The 16,984-nt window shown below is 38.5% G+C and overlaps 2 protein-coding genes across 12 annotated transcripts in view; one reads left to right on the top strand and one right to left on the bottom strand.

Annotated features, from left to right (window-relative positions):
- The window catches only part of CFAP99 (cilia and flagella associated protein 99), a 33,411-nt gene extending 20,526 nt beyond the window's left edge, over positions 1-12,885 (top strand). Inside the window, exon 17 of the mRNA XM_070751270.1 lies at positions 12,808-12,885. The gene's annotated coding sequence lies outside the window, so the exon portion shown is untranslated. The remainder of the gene's footprint in view (positions 1-12,807) is intronic.
- Positions 4,162-16,984, bottom strand: part of ZFAND4 (zinc finger AN1-type containing 4) — a 33,989-nt gene continuing 21,166 nt past the window's right edge. For 3 of the 11 annotated variants that reach the window (XM_070751260.1, XM_070751266.1, XM_070751267.1), the window contains exons 8-10: positions 12,857-12,908; positions 7,546-7,660; positions 4,162-4,912 (exon numbers count right to left, since the gene is read on the bottom strand). In XM_070751260.1, the coding sequence (XP_070607361.1) occupies positions 4,777-4,912; positions 7,546-7,660; positions 12,857-12,908 (303 nt within the window). In that variant the 3' untranslated portion in view covers positions 4,162-4,776. Of the gene's footprint in view, positions 4,913-7,545; positions 7,664-12,856; positions 12,909-13,620; positions 14,732-16,984 lie in introns of all 11 variants that reach the window. The other 8 variants (XM_070751258.1, XM_070751264.1, XM_070751263.1 and 5 more) reach the window with 4 other exon arrangements.

The following is a 16,984-nucleotide window of genomic DNA, read 5'->3' as shown; positions in this document are numbered from 1 at the left end:
TGAGTGTGTTAAGAGCTCTGTTTCCTGGCTGTATCTATAGGAACATCGTTGAACTGTTTTACTAATAGTTGTAATTGTTTTTACTATGTCTTATCTCATGTTATCTCTGACATGAGAGATAAGACGTACTGTAGTTACTAAGTCGGAACTAGAAAGGGGAGGGGCATTATTTAATATTTAAAAGCTTTAATTAAATATAGATTAAAAATCTGGTCTTTAGAATGTAGTTTTGCAAGCCAATCCTGCCCACAGATTGTAGTTTGATCCTGATGTGTTTGAGGTTAATTCAAGCTTCATCCTTTGGTAAAATGAGCATCAAGATTGTGGGGGGAAACATGCTGAAAGGGGGAAAACATGCTGACTTTATGAACCGCCCAAAGACTGCTGTGAAGAACTGTGGGGCAGCATATGCTATTGCTATAATTGTTGCTCAATAATGGGCCATGTTAGTGGCAGAAACATTTCCGGCCAGCAAGTCTTTCTGTGTGCAAACCGGTCACAGAGGGCACTGTAAAAAATAGAAACTTGTTTGGATAGTGCCACATTCACAGTGAATATCTTCATCCTTAGGGAGAAACCCCATTTCCCCATATAATCTTTAGTTCTAGCCAGAACAGTACATTTTATTATGTACATTACTCCAAAAGGGGATATTAAAGAACATGATCAAAACATGTGAGTTACTTAAGATGCTTTCTTGCAACGCTAACAAATGATAAGCTATCCTTTATAAAATATTCTACATACCGTCCCATAGATATTAATAGTTTGCTGTATTAATTTCAGCTTTAATTCATTGGGCATAAACTTTGTACTTTTCAAAACATGAACCCATTGAGTCCTTTGACAGGACCAGAGTTTCCAGTTCTTGATTCTGAGCTTCTTGTACATATTTTAAACTATTTCTTTAACTTTCAACAAAATAAAAAAGTAGGTTTGGATTCTGAAATTAATTATTTAATATTAATATAACATATTGATTATTTTAGAAGTTGCTAAAGCATCAGATCCATGTTGAGAGGTCAAGCATATTTTAACTGGCTGTACTGTATCTCCATTGTTGCACTGATAGCAAAGAAAATTATGTTTCAATTGCTGAAAAGATTTAAAGCAATAATTAAATAATTGATCTCTTAAAATTATACATTTTTGTTCCCATGTTTTACTCCGTTATGCTAGAGAGTTGGTTATTCATGAGATTTCATATCAAATTTAAACTATCACCTAACAAGTTTCAAAAGTCTTACCACTTGGAAATATTAGTTGGAAATACTAAATTAATCCAAGTAACCTTTGTACCGTCTGCTAAGGTTTAAATGGATACCATATTTTTCAGAGTATAAGACACACCTTAGTTTTGGGGGAGGAAAATAGGGGGAAAAATCTACTTACCAGGTATTCATCTGACTAGCACCCTTAGTCTGTTAAGTTTCAGCACATTATTTTATCCCTTGGCTAGGTCTGAAAAAGCCTTTTTCAGAGGGAGTAGGATTAAAAACAAGCCTGTATAGACTTGGGGCTGGAAAAAACCATTGGAGGGAGTAGGAAGCCAGGAAGATCCGTAGTACCTAGTTAAGGCTAGGGGAAAAAAAGCTTTGCATAAGCTACATTTGCAGTATAAGACTTACCCAGGTTTTAAGCCTCTTTTAGGGAGGAAAAAGGTATGTCTTTTACTCTGAAAAATACGATATGTACTGTCCAGGTTAGCAAATTGTGGCAATTAAAGGCAATGTTTTCAAAAAATATTTTCATTAAGTTATCAAAAGTTTATTAGCAAAAATTGGTACCAAAATGTAAGCTCAGTGAGATATCTGAAACCAAAGATGTCAGCTTGCCTACATAGGTGCTAGTAGCCAATGTCCAAACAACAGTTTGGTCATACAGAGACACTGAACACCATTTCAAGAGAAAGGTATGACGAATGAGTATGCTGAAATAGAGTTGTTGAGAACTAAAAATAAAAAGGTGAAAACGTTGAAAAAAGACATGTGCATTGTGAAAGTTGTCCAATTTAATTCACTATCCTCTATTTTCAACACACATCAGTACATACTTATGGGAGAGAATGGAGCCAAAACACAGCTCTATCTTTGCATTTCTCTAGTTAACATTTGGTGAGAAACTAATGTGTTACTTTTCTTTTGAATGCATCTGAAACAGCCCTTAATCTTCATTTTTTAACACTAGTTTTGAACTGCAAATGTATTTCCTATCCGGTGCTCCATTGGGACAATCATTTTGAGAAGCTTTTTTGCTTTTGACTCTCTGACACTGTTCCAGGTGAACTTGTAACTGAAAAAATCAGTGTCACCATCTCATTGTTATGCCCAAAGAATTCCCTCAGACCAGAGGGATGAACTGCTTCTACAAGTCTCAGCAGGAGGAAAAAAAATAACCCTCTTTTCCTAAAATTAGCCCAATCTGAACAGAAGAAAGCACAACAGGGATTACTCACTGCCTTTCAATCATGTAGGGCTCCATATGTCCCTGATCAGAATAGTCAATCAAGGTAGAACTTTCCTTGTAAGCAACACAAAAACATTTTTAAGGCTGCCTTTGCCCTTTCCATGCAGTTATAGAAACAATAGATCGCCCTATCTGCTGATTGGAAGCTTTGGAAAAGGCCAGAATCCTTTTTTGAATTGGTGCAAGTCTTGATTTATTCACGGACTTATAACACTTCACCCTGCACCAGCATTAATCTGCTCTGGGTAGTTGGTCTGCTATCAAACCTTAATGTGAGTGGAGATTCTCAGTCATTCAGGTCATAGCTATCTCAAAAGTGCTTTTTCAAAAGGCAACTAGACTATTTTTCATTGAGGAAGAAGAAAATGTGTGGCTACTGATAGGATGGTGGGTGGGCATAGAAGTATTTCTTTGCAATCATCTGCTTGTTCGTACTCTCTCTGAGCCATTGAGGCCACTTGGGGGATCTGTGCCCTCAGGGTCACATAAATGGGAGTGCAATTGGAACCGCTGATAGGACTGCATTGTAGACCGGACATAGGTGGTATCTTATTCCTCTTTACTGAAGAAGGACTGTGCAATGCACATTAAGGAAGACAAAAGCCTTAACGCTGAAGTTTACAGAACCACATACTCCCCTAGTGTTTATTTTTTTGATTCTCATCCCCTCTTGGAGTACAAAAGGGGAGTGATCAGAACCCTAAACCAGCAGGCTGAAACTCTGCCTACCAGGGAAAAGAAAAAGAACTAAAATATGTCAGTACATGTGCTTTATCTTAACTGGCCTTCATCAAATCCCCTCAAAAAGACCCAGCTCTTCCATTATAGACACACACAAAAAAAGAGCAATAAACGTAGCAACATTGTCATTCCATACATTGCAGGAATATCTGTCAAGCTCAGGAGGATTTTCAACCAGAATACACTAAATGCAAAAACTTGTCCACCCCAAGGATAAAACATCCAACACAAACTGAACAATGCAATATAACCCAGTGAGATGTGCAGATCCGTACATTGATGAAACAAAACCACTTCACAGGTGCATGGCAGGACAAGATTCAGTGACCCAACTGCATTTGAAAGACAAAGGTCACTCTTCTGAAGACAGCAAAGTCCACATTTTGGACAAAGAGGACCACCGGTTTGAAAGAAGAGTTAAAGAATCTATATTAGAACACCCCTCCCTCAACAGAGAGGGAGGAATAAGACACTACCTATCTCCAATGTACAACGCAGCCCTTTTTGCAATTCCAAGAAAATTCCACAACCAATTGCACTCGGATTCAGGTGATCCTGAGGGCAGATAACCTCCTTCCCCACAAGTTGCCTCCACAGCCCTGAGAGAGAATGCTAACAACCAGATGACTGCAAAGAAATACAATTTTTCCATCCCCAGCCACCATCTTGTCAGAATCTATCCTTCCACTCCCCCCCACCGTCCCAACTGATGAAGTTTTTTGGATATGAAGCAAAATATTTTCCTTCTTCCTCAAGGAAAAGCAGTCCAGTTCCCTTTTGGAAAAGCACCTTTTGGAAAACAAGCGTTAAGCATTTTTTTATATTCCTTCAATTGCCGGCGTGCTGTAAAACAGCAAGTCACTTACTTTACTTATTATATAAAAAGCATTTTCTTTTATAACAATATCTGAAACAGTGTTGTAAGATCTTTAAAAAAAACCACAATCACAAAAATTAAAATGTTTTCTATTTAATAACAAGAAAATCCTTCCTTTGTTTTTGCTTTTTAATCTGCCAGATAAAAATGATGATCTAACATGATATGTTACCTCCAGAACAGAAACGTGGTTTTCAGGTGGTTTGATGGAATACAAGGCCCTTCACTATGAGAAAGTTGGCCTAGTACAATGAAACCTCCATACTAAAAAACTAGAACCAAGGGATTATAAGACTTTTTCAATACAGAACCATGTCAAGTCTCATTATAATGTGTCTCTTTGTGTTGTGTGTGCATACACACATATAGTCACACACATAGATACATATGTACATATATATCTGTGTGTATGTATGTATTTAAAGTGCATCTTTTAAGACTTGACTAGCGATAGGACATTTTCAATTATAAAATACTTAACACAAGATATATAATAATTGTTAAATCAGAATGTACATTTTTAAAAACTAATGTTTAAATTTTGATTCACTAAAGAATAAAAGATGTCAGTTACAAGAGTGTTACATCATTCTTCAGAATTATAGAGCTTTGGATGATCTTGTTACTTGTCAATCTTTAGATTTGAAATACAGTAAAGAAAAACAGTTCAGTCATGGACCATAAAATTTTGCTTAGATTTTGGGAAGCTTTGGTGCACTGACAACAGGATTGGAGTCCTGCAAGAATCTCCTTCCTGCATTCTTGTAGTCATAAGTACAGGTATGAGTCTCTGCATAGCGATGAGTTGCACAGAAGTTGTTTCCACATCTGAAGAAAAGAACAAAGTGTTAGGAAATATCAAGACAAAAACTAAAACAAGACTCTTCAAAAAGACTTCAAAAACAAGACAATAAAAAGGAGCAATTCAAACTATGAGTATGGATGTAAGAAAGTACGTAAGGATACAATTATAAACTGGTGTGGGCTGCAAATTTTTAAACAGCTGGTTCTCTGCCCTAACAACTGGCTGAATGGGCGTGGCCAACTCAATGTCACTTATATTGGGAGGCACTTTGCTTCACCTGCCCTCTCATGACCGTGGGGATGCTGCAATGGTTGTAAGTGTGAAAAACAGTCATAAGTCACCCATTTCAGTGCTCTTGTAACTTTGAATGGTCACTAAATGAACTTAAGCTCATCTTCATTTAAGAGGACTTTGTTATCCTGGAAATACTTCCATCAACTGGAGCAAGAAGCACCAGGTTAAGGGAGGTATTTTATGAATAAAGATCATGAATATTTATTCACAATTTTTAACTTCCCCACTGAAGATCAAAAATGATCTCTAGCTGAATTTTTGTTTGTGAAATATAGTATAGTCTGGGGGACAGAAGGAAAAGGGGGGACATGATCGAAACATTTAAATATGTTAAAGGGTTAAATAAGGTCCAGGAGGGAAGTGTTTTTAATAGGAAAGTGAACACAAGAAGAAGGGGGACACTTGTTTAAAAATTGGAATCTATTGAAATTTTCATTAAGAGAGGTTTAAATCTGGATTCATTCTGTAATAAATTAGAATGAGTGAAATTGAATTTTTAATTGTCTAGAAGAGTAGTTAACATGAAAGAATGAATATCTATCCATCCATCTAGTTATTTATTATTTCTCAATCATCCATCTCCCTACTCACAAAATGGGGCAAAACTGATATTTTACTGTACGTAGGGATCCTAAAGGCAAAATTCGATATCAGGAACACAAATCTAATACAGTGATACCTCATCTTACAAACGCCTCGTCATACAAACTTTTCAAGATACAAACCCGGGGTTTAAGATTTTTTTGCCTCTTCTTACAAACTATTTTCACCTTACAAACCCACCGCCGCCGCTGGGATGCCCTGCCTCCAGACTTCCGTTGCCAGCGAAGCGCCCGTTTTTGAGCTGCTGGTATTACCCTGAGGCTCCCCTCCATGAGAAACCCATCTCCGGACTTCTGTGTTTTTGTGATGCTGCAGGGGAATCCCAGCAGGGGAATCGCAATAGTGCAAAAAACGGGTGCTTTGCTGGCAACGGAAGTCCGGAGGTGGGGTTTCCCAGCGAGAGGAGCCTCAGTGAAATCGCAGCATCGCAAAAACACAGATGTCCGGAGGTGGGGTTTCCTATGGAGGGGAGCCTCATGGGAATCCCAGCAGCGGGAAAACGGGCGCTTCGGCTGGCAAAAGGGGTGAATTTTGGGCTTGCACGCATTAATCGCTTTTCCATTGATTCCTATGGGAAACATTGTTTCATCTTACAAATTTTTCACCTTAAGAACCTTGTCCCGGAACCAATTAAGTTTGTAAGACAAGGTATCACTGTAATGTTAGTGTGGTGTTCCAATTAAGGATTAGGAGCAGAAAACCCCAGATTCTTCTCCTTCTGTAGGCATAGAACAGCGGTGGGCTACTAGCTGGAGCGCTAAATTGGGATCGCTGCGGCAGCTCATGAGTGCTTGTGGGGCCAGCACAATTTTGCTTCTGCACCTGTGGAGGTAACAAAATCATGCATGGATTTTGTGTTTCTGTGAGGTTTTTTTGCTTCTGCACATGCCGAAACATGGACACACCTGCGGCTCCATGAGTGATTTTGCTACCTCCACAGTGAATACAATAACCCCTCAATTATAATCCAAATACTGCTAAATTTAAGGTCACCATATTTACAAAAAGACAATGAAAGAGAATGATGGAGAAGAAACCTGCTTCTGTTAATTTTTAATTAGGCAAGCAAATTTTACAGATTGTGTTTCTCTTATTTTAGAATCTACTGGCTGAAAAGTGAAAGATTGGTCTTGGCAGTATTATTGGTCTTGGCATTGGTTGCCGATCAGTTTCCGGTCACAATTCAAAGTGTTGGTTATGACCTATAAAGCCCTTCATGGCACCGGACCAGAATATCTCCGGGACCGCCTTCTGCCGCACGAATCCCAGCGACCAGTTAGGTCCCACAGAGTTGGCCTTCTCCGGGTCCCGTCAACTAAACAATGTCGTTTGGCGGGACCCAGGGGAAGAGCCTTCTCTGTGGCGGCCCCGACCCTTTGGAACCAACTCCCCCCAGATATCAGAGTTGCCCCCACCCTCCTAGCCTTTCGTAAGCTCCTTAAAACCCACCTCTGTCGTCAGGCATAGGGGAATTGACATTTTCCCTCCCCCTAGGCTTATAAAATGTATGTATGGTATGCTAGTATGTATGGTTGGTTTCTAAACTGGGGTATTTTTAAATTAACTTAAATATTAGATTTGTTTATATTGTATTATTGCTGTGAGCCGCCCCGAGTCTGCGGAGAGGGGCGGCATACAAATCTGATTAAATAAATAAATAAATAAATTTATTTCAATACTTTTTCAGCATTTATCCCAACTAATTTCTTTGCTTCACTTGAATAATGGTAAATAGTTTTAGGATGCAAATTCAACCTACCTACATTCATAGCTAGTTGCTAATCCAGTTTTCTTTCCACATAGGAAGCAATGTTTTGCAATTTTCTTTTTATGCTGAATAGAACAATTCACAGGTGGAAGATGAGTTGTATCACCTGCTTTCAAAAAAGTAAAATATTCACAATTATTTTGTATATTTGGTATGAAATAAATGGTACAAGGGAAAAACAGCTGCCAAGAAACATTTGTTTTTTAAAAAAAACAAAACAAAACATGGCATGTTACTGATTTTTTTCAATCAGTAGTAAATGCTTAATTTACGTTTTTTAAAACAAGTTAATGTAGTATATCAGGGATGTCAAACTCGATTTCATTGAGGGCCGCATCAGGATTGTGTCTGACCTTGGGGGGCCGGAGTGGGCGTGGCTAGCTTGACATCACTCATGTCAAGAGCACCTATGGTGGTCCAAGTGCTTTGCCAGTGAAAATGGGCTCCTGAGCTCTGTTTTCAGATGCCAATGCCTCCTGCCATCCTCTATCAGTGAAAATGGAGACACCGTGGGCTGTTCCTTCAGTTTCTAGGGCAGCCCTGTAGGCCAGATCTAAGCAACCCACGGGCCAGGTCTGCCCCCCAGGTCTTGAGTTTGACACCCCTAGAGTATATTAAACAACTGTAAAGTTATATTGCACATCTGTTGGAACCATACCTGTTAATTTAAACCTGTTCATTTAAAAAGCTGGCTAAATTATTGTACTGATAATTCTTCTACGTCAATATGGATAATAGTACTGTACAGTGCGAATTTGCTTATTTAAAACCATCAACATTCAGACTGGCTAGTAAATCGATTGAATAATGTTTGATTTTTTTATGAGAGTGAAACAATGGCATTATCTGGCAGTGTTATCTATTTTTGTGTGCTGCTTGTGATTTTTGAGAAAATTATACTTGAGTTTACAAAGGCTATAAAGCATCAAAAGGTTACTTGTTCAGCTTCATTCAGTTTCTTCTGAATTAAGTAATAAAAAAGAATTAGATGGAAATGGAATGTTTCCATTCATAAAGACAAGATACAGATAGAGATGGTGATAAAAACTGCTTCTTGCTTAGGATTTGTTAAATATGTAATCTTGACCTGGCATATAGTGTAATATTATAAAAGTAAAATTTATGCTTTAAGCATTCTAAGAACAAAAAATAGGACAGGGGTTGTTGGAACCTACTATGTGAAACAAAGTTTACTGAATGTCTTATTTTGAGGAGACACAGAGTGAACAAAGCTTGTTTAAAGGCCCCACATGGAACTTTTCTGTTTTACTCAATGGAAAGGTGAAAGAATAAAAGTTGGCATGTTAAATAAGTTCATAGAAATATTTGATAGACAATGAACCGCAATGATACTCTATGGTATAGAAACTCCTCTTCATTTTTTTTATTTTTTATTTATTTATTCTTTGTCCAATATACAATACATATGAAAGAGAATAGACATTAAGTAATATATATAAAGATAGAAAGTAAGAAAGAAGAGAAGTAGAAGGGAAGGAGAGAGTATATATGATATATAAGATAAGGAAAGACAATAGGACAGGGGACGATAGGCACATCAGTGCACTTATGTACGCCCCTTACTGGCCTCTTAGGAACCTGGAGAGGTCAATCGTGGAGAGTTTAAGGGAGAAATGTTGGGGGCTGGGGGCTGACACCACTGAATCCGGCAATGAGTTCCACGCTTCGACAACTCGATTGTTAAAGTCATATTTTTTACAGTCAAGTTTGAATCTGTTGCGTGCTCTTGTGTTGTTGCTGTTGAAGCTGAAGTAGTCGTTGACCGGAAGGACGTTGCAGCGTATGATCTTGTGGGCAATACTTAAATCGTGTTTTAGGCGCCGCAGTTCTAAGCTTTCAAGACCCAGGATAGTTAGTCTATTTTCGTAGGGTATTCTGTTTCGAGTGGAGGAGTGAAGGGCTCTTCTGGTGAAATATCTTTGGACGTTTTCGAGAGTGTTGATGTCTGAGATGAGGTGTGGGTTCCAGACAGATGAGCTGTATTTGAGAATGGGTCTGGTATAGGTTTTGTAGGCTCTGGTGAGTAGTGTGAGATTGGCAGAGCAGAAGCTACGTAGGATCAGGTTAACAACTCTGGAAGCCTTTTTGGCGATATTGTACTTACAGCTTCTTTGTAGAGGCAACTTTTACTGTCTGTTGCTCTCTTCTCGATTCTGGCTTTGTATCAGTGGTGAAATCTAAAAAAATTCCCTCCTGGTTTTGTGGCCGTGGCTTGGTGGTCATGTGACCTGGTGGTCATGGCCAACTCAATGGCACTCACGTCGAGGGGTGCCTCCCCTGGCCCCTCCCCTCCCCGCTATTCCTTGTCATACTCAATCTCAACATATCTATAATTCTGTAAAATGTTGTTCACCATTGTTCGACTTTATTATATACATATTATACATGTAATTTCATGGACCACTGACACCTTTCCCAGGCCTTCCACTCAGATCCAAAATCTGGCTTAACGTTTAATGTTACCAGCTTGAAGGATGCCCAGATTTGTAGCAATCTTCATCCAGCATCTTGATGTGAAGTCCACAAAGAATCTCAATTTTTCAGTTTTTACTGATATTTTCAATGTTTGATAACCATGACTGACTTGTTCAGTATTTTTGACTGATGAATCCAATTTAATGTCAAGCAGTACTTATGATGCTAAGTCTTCGTGAAAAATGCATCTCTCCCTATTAAGCTTTCCCAGTCAGCTATTATGTCTTCCATTGTGCCACTAATCTTTAAACTTTTTAAAATATTTCTACTGACCCGTTATTTCTAGCTACTTGATTATTCAATCATGTGGCAAGGATGTCAAACGCTTTCTTGTAATCAACCTAAATTACATTAAAGTTGGTCTTCCTGCTCTTGAGGTTTTCCAAAACCATTCAGTCAATTAAGAGCTAATCTGGAAAGGGTTTATTTTCAGAATAATAGAGTTAGAAAGTACTTTGGAGGTCTTCTAGCCCAACCTCCTGAATAAGCAAAAGACCCTATATCAGTGATGGCGAACCTATTGCACGGGTGCCACAGTTGGCACGTGGAGTCATATCTGTTGGCATGTGAGATGTTGCCCTAGCTCAGTTCCAACAGGCATGTGTATGCCATCCTTCATTCATTTTTTCATTTTATTGAATTTGTATGCCGCCCCTCTCCGTAGACTCGGGGCGGCTAACAACAGTGGTAAAAACAACATGTGACAATCCAATACTAAAGAAGCTAAAAACCCTTATTTTAAAACCAATTATACATACAAACGTACCATACATAAATTGTGGAAGCCTAGGGGGAAAGAATATCTTAATTCCCCCATGCCTGACGACAGAGGTGGGTTTTAAGAAGCTTGCGAAAGGCAAGAAGGGTGGGGGCTATTCTAATCTCTGGGGGGAGTTGGTTCCAGAGGGCCGGGGCCGCCACAGAGAAGGCTCTTCCCCTGGGTCCCGCCAAACGACATTGTTTAGTTGACGGGACATTTTCCAGGTGACTTTTGGCTTGCACAGAGCTTTGGGAGGGTGTTTTTGGCTTCCAGAGTTCTCTTGGGGGATGGGAGAGGGCATTTTTACCCTCCCCTGGCTCCAGGGAAGTCTTTGGAGCCTGGGGAGGGTGAAACACAAGCCTACTGGGCCCACCAAAAGTTGGGAAACAGGCCATTTCTGGCCTCCAGAAGGCAGGGGAAGATTTTTTTGGCCTCCCCAAACATTGAATTATGGGTGTGGACACTCGTGCAGGTGCGATAGTGCGTGCACATGCTCTTTTGGCACTCGAGGAAAAAAAGGTTCACCATCACTACCCTATATCATTCCTACCAGTGGCTATCCAGTATCTTTTTGTGTGAAGACAGATGCAAATAATGGATTAAGCAGCTCTGCTTTCTTTCTACTGCCCGTTACTTCCTTGCCATTTCTCTCATTAGTACACTAACATTATTCTGTTATTTTTGTATTATTTTAGATGCTCAAATATTCTTTGTTTCAATTCCTTCTCTTTTCTAAGAGGGCTTTATTCTTTCTGAGTAGGCAGAGGAAAGGATGCCTTGTTTGGGAATGAAAACAATTCAACAGTTGTGCTGGCTTTTTCCATTGCTGTCTTCCCTAGATTTGCCTCTATATACTCAGCTACTTTTGGCAAGAATTTCATTTCTTTGTCCTGTGTAGACTTTGCAGTTCTTCCAATTCTGGTTCTATGAATATTTCATATTATAAATCAACCTGGTCTGATAGTTTCTGTTCTGTAATTTTTGGGTGGGTTTCACCCGGAACTGGTGCTTCTTTGCAGATATTTTTGTTGTATTTGATTTATAGTAATAGATCATTATTGCCTTGCTTTTAGGCTTTGTATATTTGTGACAGGCAAGCCACTTTTCTAACAGCTGCTGGCCCTGATTCCTCAATCAATAGTTTTGAGTCTTATAGCCTCATTTATCACCAAATGTCCAAACACCTAATGTGGTGTTTGTTGGCCTGGGTGACGAGTGATCTGGAATGAGTATCGGTACACTTATATTATATTGTACACTGCTCAAAAAATAAAGGGAACACTTAAACAACACAATACACTTAAACGACACAATATAACTCCAATTAAAACAAACTTCTGTGAAATCAAACTGTCCACTTAGAAAGCAACACTGATTGATAATCAATTTCATATGCTGTTGTACACATTTAGCTTTATACAGAACAAAGTATTCAAAGAATATTTCATTCAGATCTAGGATGTGTTCTTTGAGTGTTCCCTTTAGTTTTTTTGAGCTGTATATATTACATTGTATATTGTTTATGGAGAGAGACACTTCATCTCGCTCCTCTGATGAGATCTACTCAATATGGTTGAACCTCTGATATATGTCTCATCTTTTTCCTCAAAGCGTCTCACCTCTCTCACACACACCTTCTCTTCTCCTGGCCTCCCTGCACTTGCATGCACTTTGTGCCTCTATGAAGATAACGGGACTGCCTGGATTGTCTTGTTAAGTGATGCGATCACATGACACCGAACACATTGCTTAATAATGGCAATACTGAGCTTAATTGCAATTGTAACTCAGGGATATCTATAGTCTGTCTTACACTGGCAAGTTATGAAGGCTGTTTTTCACACTGAATAATAGGTATTGAAAGCCATGCATCTGCACTTGATGCATAGCAGCAGTAACTGAAGGAGCCTCTACACTTGCACATATCTGACATTTGATAAATCTATGATTTACAGAAAAGTCTTATACAATTCTCTTTTCTGTGTTTATTTAAATAGGAAAGCACTATAAATGGCAATTTCTGAAGATTCCAGATTCGTTACTCACCCATTCTTTTTCCTGACGCCATAATATTTCCATTCAATCCAACTCCAGGAGACTAAAATATAAAGGGTGGAAAGAATGATGAATATGAACACAAGCAATGGATAAATGAATCAAAATCTCTTAAATAAGTTTCTTCTACAAATCTGAGTCTTAAATTATGCGTTGGAAACAACTGAATTGTAATAGTAGAGAAAGAAAAAGAAATGCAAATGTATTATGTGCACAACTTAATAAAGTTCATTATATAACATGTACTGTATAATTGTATAATACTAAAATGGAGCATACAATTGGCTAGGAGATCACACACTTTTAGCATAGCATGAAGGATTTTTAAAAATCCAATTAAACATCAGCATTAAATGAATTTGACTAACACTTATATCTCACTTGTTCTTTTCACAAGTCAAGCTGCCTTCTACCATGGTAGCTCAGCACTTATCATTAATTGGTTCTAGGAGGTGCATGAATACCAAAAGCGATTTGTAAAATTATTTTTGTATAATCATGATAATTTCTGCTAAGCAATTCATTATTTTCAGTCAATCTGTTCCAGAGTTTTGTCCATTATTAGCTGCAGTTATCCAGATCCTTTTTTCCCCTTTCTTGGATATTTGCCTTTCTTTGGTTCTCCAGCACCTTTACCCAACTGCTATGATTTGCCAAAGATGTGAAAGGTTGTCAGAAAGGAATCTTCAGAAATTCTTAGATGTAATTTATCTGGTATTGATGTCTCAAGTTCCTTTGATAATCTCCTTACTTACCTTGGATTGCCACTTCCTCCTTAATTGGTCTTCTTAGGTTCATTTGAACAGTTTTCCCTTTAGAAAGAAGATCGAAGCAAAGTAGTCGTTGAGAAGCTCTGCCATCTCATCACTTGTTACCATCTTATTCTTATGCTTATTCTTCCATTTTCTTAAGCACTTTCCATTGTTTCCTAGTTTATGCCTATTTTTTCTTCAGAGGATTCATATGAGACTGTACAATTCTACACCCAAAATCATAGAATCATAAGAATGGAAAAAACCTTGGAGGCCTCCTATTCCAACCCCTTGCCCAAGACAGAAGTCCTTATTCCATGCTGGAAAACTGATTATTCAAACATTTTTCTTGTGAAAAATGTTTGAATAAGCATTTTTTCATTTCATTTCCCAGATTTTCATGTATGTGTACCTTCATTCAGATCTTTTACAGTTTTCTCTTGTTCTTCCAACAATTCTTGCTATTTTATTCATTCCATCTTTCATAATCATGACCAGACAGGCCCACAGATATTACTTTGACATTAGTCAATCAAGGTTTTCATTTGAATCTACTCTAAGCCAAAAGAACTTTTATTACTATGAGTTCTTTAATCAATATTTACCATATTAAAAATTAATACTTTTGTATTTACTCTCACAGTTGTTTGATGGGATTTTATTATTGTATTATTTTTTTAACATAGGCTGGCAAATAATTTCAATTTTGTGGATCACCAGGGAACCTCAGACCACATTTTGCTATAGTGAATGGAGTTGTCTCTTATTATTACTCTCTGGTATAGAATGGAATTGACAAACAATGCAAAGAGAAATCAGCTTGATTAAAACATTTTTAAAGCCAAATAAGAGGAAAGCTTGACTATCATCCATAGTTCTCCAACTTCCTTGTAATAGAATGTGAAACTGTTCAGCATGATCACAATCTGGTAAGTATGCCACAGCTTAAATCCAGAAACCATGTTCATTGCATTCTTTGCAAGCTAAGATCACCGACTGCGGCCCTCCAGAACTCCGTTTTCACTAGCAGAGGCACCGTGGGCCGGTCCTTCACTGTTTCCAGGGTGGCCCCGCAGGCCAGATATAAGTACCCTGTGGCTTGAGTTTGTCACCCCTGACATATACAAAAAAATATGAGCATCTTCAGGCAGTGGCATTATACCAAGAGGTTTTTATGTGAACTAAAAAGAGTAATAATACATAGTTACAGTTCTGCATGTAAAATTTTGTATGTACTTCTTCATAGACAGCTAAGAGATGATGCATATATTGTCAGTATCATATATTTTTCATGGAACTATATTGGAAGTCAATTTATGATTGCTTGTTCAGTAATCATTCCAAATTATGATGCTGAAGGGAGTTATACCTTCCTGAAATTATGGCTGTTGCAGCACCCCCACAGTTTCATGATCAAAATTACAACCACCTTACTCTCTGGTAAACCCACCTTTGCCGTCAGGCATGGGGGAACTGAAACATCTCCCCCTGGGCATGTTTAATGTATATATGGTATACTTGTGTGTATGTCTGTTAGTATATGGGGTCTTTCTTAAATCTTTAAATATTTTAAATTGTCAGATTATTTATGATTTGTTTCCACGTGTTGTGAGCCACCCCGAGTCTTCGGAGAGGGGCGGCATACAAATCTAAGTAATAAATAAATAATAAATAATAAAATAATAATAAATAATGGAATTGACAAACAATGCAAAGGGAAATCAGCTTGATTAAAACATTTTTAAAGCCAAATAAGAGGAAAGCTTGACTATCATCCATAGTTCTCCAACTTCCTTCAGAGGTGCTGCAACTCCTCACACCTGCATATCTCTCACCCAATCTAGGCATTTAAAAGAAGCTTCAGTGGCACAAGGCAAAACATACAAACATACACACACACACACACACAAAAGAGCCAAGCTCCAGAACTCTCCATAATGCGACACAAAGCAGCTACTCTGCAGGAAGTTACCCTACAGACTTTCACATATAAACACACAAGAACCCTCAAACATCTGGGAAACTCCACCCCAGCACAGATGCATGCAATCTACCATGTCAATTGACCTTCACCACTTTCTTCATCTCACTGTTTCCTGAGACATGTCCAGCCTGGCCCTTTCCGGAAAAGAAGAAAAATAATTGAGGAAGGCAGCTACTCATTTGCAATGTCTTAAAATGTCTCTTTCTTCTGCTCCCAAGTGGGGTGGAATACCAGGGATAGTTTCAAGCATTTTAGCTTGGCCCTCAGAAAATGGAGGAAAGGGCTCTTAAAGAAACATTTATTTTATTAAATATACTGCTCAAAAAAAAAAATAAAGGGAACACTCAAATAGCACATCCTAGATCTCAATGAATATTCTTGTTGAATACTTTGTTCTGAACAAAGTTGAATGTGCACAATAGCATGTGAAATTGTCAATCAGTGCAGCTTCCTAAGTGGACAGTTAGATTTCACAGAAGTTTGATTTCCTTGGAGTTATATTGTTTAAGTGTTCCCTTAATTTTTTTGAGCAGTGTATATAGCACATATTATTTTAGCATTTATTTTTCTTGTTCACAAAGAGCTACCCTGGGTGCACCTTCTGAATAGTGAGACAAAGGACGTGGTAAGGTCAACTGGCATGGTATTGTGTGCATGGCAGCTAGGGAGGCTTGGCTGGGTCTTTACACTACTGTGTGTTTTTGGAGCATGGGTGGACAATTCACTTTCCCAAAGGGCCATGTGAGAAAGTGGGACAGTTGTAGAGGGCCACCACAGTCCTGTGCGGCTTTGCCCCTGGCACTGTGCTTTGCTGACACCGGCCCATTCCCCTCCCCTGCCCCTGCTGATACCCATCCGCCGCCACCACATTACAATCTGATCCTCACGGGGCTTCCCTTGAGAATAAAGAAAAACATCAGCTGCAGAATGTCACAGTACCGTACTGTGCGATATGCAATTCTCTTAGTTGAGATACATTTGGCACCCTCTGAATTTCAATCTTATCAATTGCGACAGTTCATTCTCATCTATCATTTATATCACTGTTCCCCAACCTTGGCAACTTCTAGGTTTGTGGGCTTCAATTCCTAGAATTTTCATTAGTGCCCATGCAGTTGGTGGAATTCTGGGATTTGAAGTCCACACACCTATAAACTGACAGGATTAGAAAACAGTGGCTTATACAGTTCGGGTTTTGTAGAGATTTCCTGTACTTTCTTATTCCTCACCATTTTTTTTTGAGATGATACAATGAACATACACAGGAAAGACTTGATTTCCAACAGAGATGTTTTTATTATTTAAATACTATTTTTTAAATAAATGTGTAATTGATTGTATGAATCTATGATGTTGACATTGTCTCTACCCACCATTAACCTA

The sequence above is a fragment of the Erythrolamprus reginae genome, chromosome 4 (assembly GCF_031021105.1).
Source record: "Erythrolamprus reginae isolate rEryReg1 chromosome 4, rEryReg1.hap1, whole genome shotgun sequence".
NCBI lineage: Eukaryota > Metazoa > Chordata > Lepidosauria > Squamata > Dipsadidae > Erythrolamprus > Erythrolamprus reginae.
Note: the sequence above shows the minus strand (reverse complement) of the source record. Positions and strands in the feature narration are given on the sequence as shown.